The sequence below is a fragment of the Mesoplodon bidens genome (genome assembly GCF_964165515.1).
Source record: "Mesoplodon bidens genome assembly, chromosome: 3".
Classification (NCBI taxonomy): Eukaryota; Metazoa; Chordata; class Mammalia; order Artiodactyla; family Ziphiidae; genus Mesoplodon; species Mesoplodon bidens.
In genome coordinates this window covers 18174398-18182274 of record NC_138178.1, presented here as the reverse complement: position 1 = coordinate 18182274, position 7877 = coordinate 18174398, and the positions used below count along the sequence as shown (strand labels likewise).

Genomic DNA, 7877 nt, shown 5'->3' with positions numbered 1-7877 from the left:
AGACGAATCCTCCTTAGCTCCACAGGGGAGACCAGAGGCCCACTGCTCTTGCTCACAGGCTGGTCCTATTCTTAAAAGCAGCCCTCCAGGTGGGAGGGAGGCTCAAGAGGGAGGGGATATGGGGATATATGTGTACATATATAGCTGGTTCACTTTGTTGTACAGCAGAAACTAACACACCATTGTAAAGCAATTATACTCCAATAAAGGTGTGAAAACAAATAAATAAATAAAGCAGCCCTCCACCCTAGGCCACAGGCTCAGAACCCAGATGGGCCGGGCCCAGCGTGCTTGCTTGGTCCCCACGTCCTCCTGAGCACTTCTCCTCCCCCTGCCTGGGATCCACGTCCAGGATGGGATCCGCTCTCCTGGTTCCCATGACTCAGGCTCTCCCCAGATTTGTTCTTTAGACAGATCCACCCATTGCCTTGGTGTGAGGATCAGCTCGGAGAGGAATCTAGTAGAAATGCTATCAGTCCAGAGACCCTGTATCTGAAGATGTGATTGGATTCCAGAGGTAGGTGTAGATGTGTATCCGTGCTGAATTCCACCCAACACCATCTGCTGTGGGGCAGGTGGTGACTGGGGTGCCTTTCCTGCTCTTTCATTCTGGTCCAGTAGGTGAATCCCCAGTCTGGGCCGGAGTCCTCAGAGGGAACTGTGTCACCTGAGAAAATAGGATTCAGACTCACTTCTGAGTCACTTCATGATGCCAGATGCCCTGCTAGCTCCCAGAGACCTATACCCAGTTGTGACTTTCTGCACAATTGTGACTTGGACTGCTTTCCGGCATGGCCCTGATCTTCCTTCCAATGAGAGGCCGTGTGAAAGGGGCCATCAAGCCCTGCTGGTCACCACGTGGTGTGCAAGATGCTGCTTGTGGCTTAGTGAGGCCTAACAGGACACTCCACATCGTGTTAGCCAGAGGCCATGAAATACCACATCTGTGCTGGCTGCTGGGGCTGCTGAATGAGGTACTACACCATATACTGTCTCTCGGTTCTGGAGGCTGGAAGTCCAACTCCGGGTGCCGGAAGGGCCGGGCTTCCTCTGACACCAGCTGCCAGGCCTCCCCAGCTTCTGGTGGTTGCTGGCTATCCTCGGTGTTCCTTGGCCTGCAGACCCATCACTCCAACCCTCCCCCTTCACTTGGTCCTCTCCCTGTGTCCTGTCACCAGATGCTGCCCATGACATGTATTTTAACAAAAACTGCTAGTTGCTAATAGATAAAAATAGAAAAGTTGACACAAAAAATCTGGATTTGGGTAGGTAACAGTGACCAGTGTGCCAGCTTTGCTAGAGTGCATACTAGAAAAAGATTCATTTTTTAATCTGGAATTTTGATTTAACCCGTGCCCTGTGACTGTCTTGTCACACACACGAGTGTAAATGAATTCATCATACCCTTTTCTGAGAGTAAACACAGAGAAAGGTGGGGGACACGGGATGGGGCACTCGAGGTCGGAGGTGAGAGGGGACACCTCTATCCGGGGCAGGATGAGGGGAACCGAGCCCCTCAGCACCTGGGGGTGCTCCACGGGCGGAGTGGACCTCAGACCCTGCCAGTGCAGCCCCGGCAGTGATGCTGATGCTCAGAGCAGCACCCTCACTCCTCGGCCTCTGCACCGCCCTCAGTCCAGCCTCTCAAGGTCCCCTCCTTCTCTGGAACTTTCCTCGGGCAACAGAAAGTTTTTCCATGGGATATTTTGGAGGTTTTTTTAATCACCTGTACACGTTTTGGCTAAGGTGGTGTTTTTTGTGACTCCCAGCCATGCCTACTTCCATCTGGTTTCTCGTGGTTTCCGGGACAGTCCTTGCCCCGGACCCCGAGGCAATCAGAGCTCTGATTTTCAGGAATATTTTTCACCTGCATGATTCTGCACCCCTTAGAGCCTCTGCTGAGGAGAGTTCTACAAATGCCGTCCTCATTCATTTTTGTTTATACAGCACAGCAGGAGGCATCTGTCCACATCCTTGTTCCAAGGCAACACATAGCTAAAATTTCACTCCTTAGTTTACCCCCAATTTTGAATTTCTTGGTTGAGGACCATCACTTTCTTAATTTTTTTTTTTTTTTTTTTTTTTTTGTGCAGTACGCGGGCCTCTCACTGTTGTGGCCTCTCCCATTGCAGAGCACAGGCTCCGGACGCGCAGGCTCAGCAGCCATGGCTCACGGGCCTAGCCGCTCCGCGGCATGTGGGATCTTCCCAGACCGGGGCACGAACCCGTGTCCCCTGCATCAGCAGGCGGACTCTCAACCACTGTGCCACCAGGGAAGCCCAACTTTCTTAATTTTTAAAACATCTTTCACCACTGACACATAGCATTTGGCTTTTTTAAGGGCTATTTTTGACAAAGCTACTAATCTTTTAAAAACAATTTAAGTACTATATATACACACAAGCTAAAGGTTCTATCCCTGATGAGTTGGAACAATAATAAGAATGCGCTGAGTTTCAGCTGCTGGGAGGTCAGCAAGGTGGGGTCCCTGGGAGTCCCAAGGTTCTGGGTCCACACTGGGTGAGATGCACCCACACGAGCCTATGAGCCACACGTTGCTGTCTGTGTGCTGGAGAGGGGTGGCCAGAGCTCAGAGCCCAAGGAGCTTGTCCAAGGTCACTCAGCTACTATAGGGCAGAGCAAGACTCTGCACTCGGGTTCCCTCACAGCAGAGCTGATTATTCACAGCCTCTGGCCGGGTGACCACATGCCTCATGCCTCCCACTCAGGGGAGTCTGGGAAGAAACACCCTCCTATAGAGGGTGGGGAGCAGGGTGGGGAGGGAGTTAAGAAGACACACCTTTATTTGTTTGTGGATTATTCAACTTTGATCCAGGGCCAATTTATTACTTTGGTAATTCTTAAGAAGCAAGCAAGAAAATTTTAAAATCGATTGATCCATCCATACGAATAAATATTTGAAGCCTAAGAGAAAATGAAAGAAATGGAGGCTTAGCAAAACATTATTCCACGTCATTGACTTTTATAATCTTTTTTTTTGTTTTTTGCTGCATTGGGTCTTCGTTGCTGCGCGCGGGCTTTCTCTGGTTGCGGCGAGCTGGGGCTACTCTTCGTTGCGGTGTGCGGGCTTCTCATTGCGGTGGCTTCTCTTGTTGCGGAGCACGGGCTCTAGGCATGCGGGCTTCAGTAGTTGCGGCACACGGGCCCAGTAGTTGTGGTTCCCAGGCTCTAGAGTGCAGGCTCAGTAGTTGCGGCGCATGGGCTTAGTTGCTCCGCGACATGTGGGATCTTCCTGTACCCGGGCTCAAACCCGTGTCCCCTGCATTGGCAGGCGGATTCTTAACCACTGCGCCACCCGGGAAGTCCTATAATCTTTTGAGAATAGTTGTAAATCAATAGATGTTGAGAGTCTGTGGTGCTGGCTTGGCTGCCATCATCTTGTTGGAACAGAATTCAGTTCTAGATTTTGTCTCCTGTGTATCACTGCTGACCTTACGAATTTTGGGGGGTGTATTTTGTAAATTTTCATACCCGAAGGATGGCAAGCCCCTTCAGAACACAAACTACGTTCGCATTGCACCTTTATCATCTGTTCTCTGGGGCATCTTGGGCAAAGTCCGTAAACATTCTCATCCTGGGTCTGAGAACAATAGATCTTTTTTTGCTCAGAAAACTAAACAACTGGAAAACAGTTAAGACATAAAAGTCACATGAGAAGTACACGGCTTAACTCAACGGTCAGTATTTACATAGTTAATATAAAGTGGATCATTAACATATAAATATATTTGGAGAATGAAAGAGGAAAAAATAGAAGTAGGTAGTTGCGTTAAGTTCACAAAAATCCTGTGAAAACACTGGCTCTAAAGTTAATATGTACCAGAATCATCGACTAAAATGGTTCCAGCGTTGCCACTGGGAGTGGGGCTTAGGGTGGGGCTGCTGTTTTTCATTAGGAACCCATAATCCTTTATTGTCAGGGTTCTTAGTTGAGATGACAGAATCCACTCTAGCTTTTTTCTTAAGAAGACAGGAGTTTAAGGAGTAGCTGGAGCTCCAGGAATCACGGGGAGATGTGAAGAGGCTGGGTTTCTACAGTGGTTCCACACTGGGCTGCAGAAACGGCCACTGCCTGGACGCCCACTGCCCTGCTGAGAGCAGCAGCCTCCTCGCCATGAGGAGGCGAGGCTCCAGGTCAAAGGTGTGGGAGGTCAGCCAATGGGCAGAACCCACCTCCCACGGTCCGGAGTGGTGCTGAGAACCAGCAAGGCTGAAACACTGCTGGGAAGCCGGGTTTTTATGACATGGAACTGTTCAAACAAATTTTATTTTTTGAAGCCAAGCATACATATTACTTTGATGAAAATAAAAAAAACTAAAAAAGAGAAGGGCTTTGTGAGCTGGAAGAGCCAGCTTCTAGGCTTGTCAAGTACTTTTAATAGGATGAGTTGGCATTTTCACGTGGTAGGTGGAAAGTTATTTGAAGGTTGGTTTTTAGCTCACTTCATCTTAAGGGATGCGGTGTAGCCCTCTTGCTGGCTGTAGTCAAGTACAGGGGAGGCCATGAGCCTGGTCCTTACCCAGGAAAGAAAGGCATTTGCAAAGCCAGTGCCTCTCCCCCGGTTTTGTTCCGAGCTCCTGACCTCCCCCCTTCCCCAGTCCCCTTAAGATCGGCATGTGAAACTTGATTATCCTAAAGCAGTCATTTGAAATCGCACTGTGTCAGGTCAGATGGCTGACTGAGCCTGGCCAGGGACAGGTGTCCATGGAGGAGGGAGGAAGTGGACACTCCAAGGGGCGTATTTATAGCAGTTGGAGTTAAAAATACAACCAGCCTGGTCCCAAAGCCTGGGCCGGACGCGATGGCGTGGACCTCTGTGGTGAGTGAACCTCACAGGGCCGAGGAGCAGAATGGGGTGGGGAGGAAGGCCCCTCGCCACAGAAAGCCCCAAGAGACGGCTCGCCCAGAGGTCTGTGATGCCATGAACACAGGCCCCGGGAGGTGACTAGTCACCGGCAACCCGTCTCTTCCCACGTCTGGCTTCCTCGCCAGCTGGAGCTTAGATCGTGGAACACCGAGGGGAGCTGCAGGAACGCATTGATGAAATCTGCAGGGCAGGGGAGGACCTTCCAAAGAGCTTCATATTTAATCACGGTGTTTTCCCCCCAAGTTTTACTGAGATATAGTTGACATATAACATTGTCTTAGTTTGAGGTGTACAGCATAATGATTTGCTATATGTATATTTATGTATTGAGGAATGATCATGGTGGTAAGTTTTGGTAACAGTCATCACCTCACACAGTTACACTTTATTCACAAGTTGACTGATTGGCAAGTCTGTCACTGATGTACATTGTGTTGTATCTATTGAAATGTGCTTCTGGAAAGAGATGGAACATTGGAGAAAACTGCTTTTGTGGTGAAAACATTGTTGCAAATTACAAAAACCACTTTTCTTTTTAATGAATGTAAAATTTTTATTCATTTCTTTTGGTACAAACTAGTGTTTATTTAAAAATAATATTTAGGAATTTATACTCACAGGACATGTTATAGTTAACTTCCAAAGACAAAAAATATTTCGTGACAATTTATTATATGCTTAGTACTAAAAAGCTCCTAAATCTGAACAGTGTTGGCATTACAAGATTAAAGAGTTGTTTTTGGCTAATGATTATTATAGAAAAACACTGAAGAAAATTCCAACCATTACAATCGGTAAAGGTATAATTTTATATTTCATGAAGGACAGTAGTCATATTTAGCAATAGCCTCATTTATAGAGTATATTCACCTCGAGGTTGTATTTTGATGCTGTTTCTTTTCAATTCTCTTCTTGCAAATAACCAACAAGGCAGAAACTGCTTCCAGCTGACAGTCCAAACAAAGGAGGAATCATGGCTAACTGTCTGGTTGCTAATATTTGTTAAAGGCAAATTGCAAACTTCTGAGTATGGTTCAACATCACCAAAAGGAGTAAAGTTGCTCCCTCTGACCACCTTATTCCATGAAAAAAGTGTACTTTGACTTCTAAAATGGATTTAAAAAATTCAGTAGAAAGATTTAACAACTATCAACATTTCCAACACTGATTTTTCTAATACCCAGAAACATCCACTTAGCAGTTGTAAGACTAATTTGAAAAACTGAATACTATTATACAAATGTAAATTATTACTATTAGCTAGTAGGAATAATCACTTGATTCTTAATCCTGTTTATATTTAATTATAAACATAAGACTGATTTTTAGAATAAAAAGAATGAAGAACATCTCCATCATGTGTCTTTGTTCCCAATAATCCCTTTCAGATAGATCTGTGAAGTAATACAGAGCACAGTGTCGACATACCTTTCATTTCAAAGGCCAAAAAAAATGGGCCTTAAGTAGTGAGATCACTTCTATTAGGCCTTATATTAGTATCAATTAATTAGTTAATCAGTCAAACGAGTATCAGTTGATTTAATCTCGCCCAAATGAATGGGTCTCTGTTTGTTGATCAATGCAATAGAGAAACTCTGCAGGTGAGAAGTATCCAAGATATTCCACTTTGTCTGGGGTGGTGTCATAATGGTAGTGCCCACCTTCTTCATGATGACTGAAACAATGAGTGTGCTCCAACCACAAATCAAACCCTGGGTCTCTGGAGATAAAAACTGGCAAACCAAAGGAGGCTTCATCTCAAAAACGTAACCATTTATTCAAGTCTTCATCAGAGTTCAATGGGCAGGAAGAAAATTCTGCTGGCATAATGTGAATCTTCACTTTTCTCTTCTGAATCACGAAAGTACCTCCCATTCCTACAGGCTTATCTCCATAATGTTTTTCAAGAGTCTGTCTCATACAAGTCACAAACTTAAGTTTTCCAGTTCTTCTTTTGGCTTTCACCTCAGTGACCTTTCCAGGTTGACCTTCACTGGCAAAAAGATTAGCCAGTAATGCACACCCCAAATCATGATATTTCTCACTGTATTTCTCTAGTAGGCACCCTCCCTCTGCCGAGTTAACAGGAGCAAAGTAACTTCCATTCACAGGAGGCTGGTGTTCACTTTCTGTTTGAACAACTGGCATAAACTCAGAATTGAATCCAAGAGTCTGAAATGGGCCTGCTCCTGCTCCAAGAACAAAAGCTCCAGGAAGCTGGATTTCTTTTGCGATTTTATTTAGATCATAAACTTTTTTATTTATAAGAGGCAATAAGTAAGGCACACCTCCTACTTCTGCAATTCTAGTTTTCCCACAGATACCTTTCACGGGAAAGGTAAATGGCTCCTTAGTCAAATTAGGGCAATCAACTACAGACACCTGGACATCAGCAAAGTTATCCGTTAGCACCTGAACTCCACGCTCTGTTAGCAGCTGAACTCCAAACTCTGCAACTCCTCGCTCCAGCAGCTCTCCTTTCACGTGTTGCCTCTCCCTTCTGCGCAGGTCCTAAGCAGAGGCCCCGCCCCACGCTTGTACGTCGCCCTGCTTAGGCCCTCCCCCCACGCTCCAAAGTCCCCGAAACCGCTTTCTGAAGGAAGGAAGATGGCGGCTGGGAGAGGCGGGGAGCGGGCCTTTTCCCGCTTGCGGGGACCCCGTGCAGAGCGGGTCCCGCGTGAGGCCAGGGGCGCGGATGCAGACCTCTGGGGCCTGTCGCAGGCCTGGATTACTGACACACGTGGCAGAGAGACGCCAGTTCCCAGGTACTGCCCGCCACCGTCCACCATCTAGGGAATGCGGCCGGGGAGACCCTCACGCACTGCCCTGGGAGCGGGACGGGTCTGAGAAGAGGAGAAACACGCAGGGATGAGGCCTGACCAGGGAGCGCCCGGGGGTCCCACATGTGAAATCTAGAAAAAGATGGGTGGTTTTTTTTTTTTTTCAAGAGAGAAAGAGCTGGGAAGACGCACAGTAACAGGAGACCCG

At 47.0% G+C, this 7877-nt stretch overlaps 1 protein-coding gene across 1 annotated transcript; it reads right to left on the bottom strand.

The window, feature by feature from the left end:
- Window positions 1-6428: 6428 nt before the first annotated feature.
- Window positions 6429-7118, bottom strand: LOC308614441 (ester hydrolase C11orf54 homolog; the record flags this gene model as incomplete). The annotated part of the gene is given in 3 exon segments (XM_081228896.1): window positions 6429-6625; window positions 6628-6650; window positions 6652-7118. Coding segments are annotated over 3 exon segments (606 nt in total). The 5' UTR covers window positions 7038-7118.
- Between the last annotated feature and the right edge of the window lie 759 nt (window positions 7119-7877).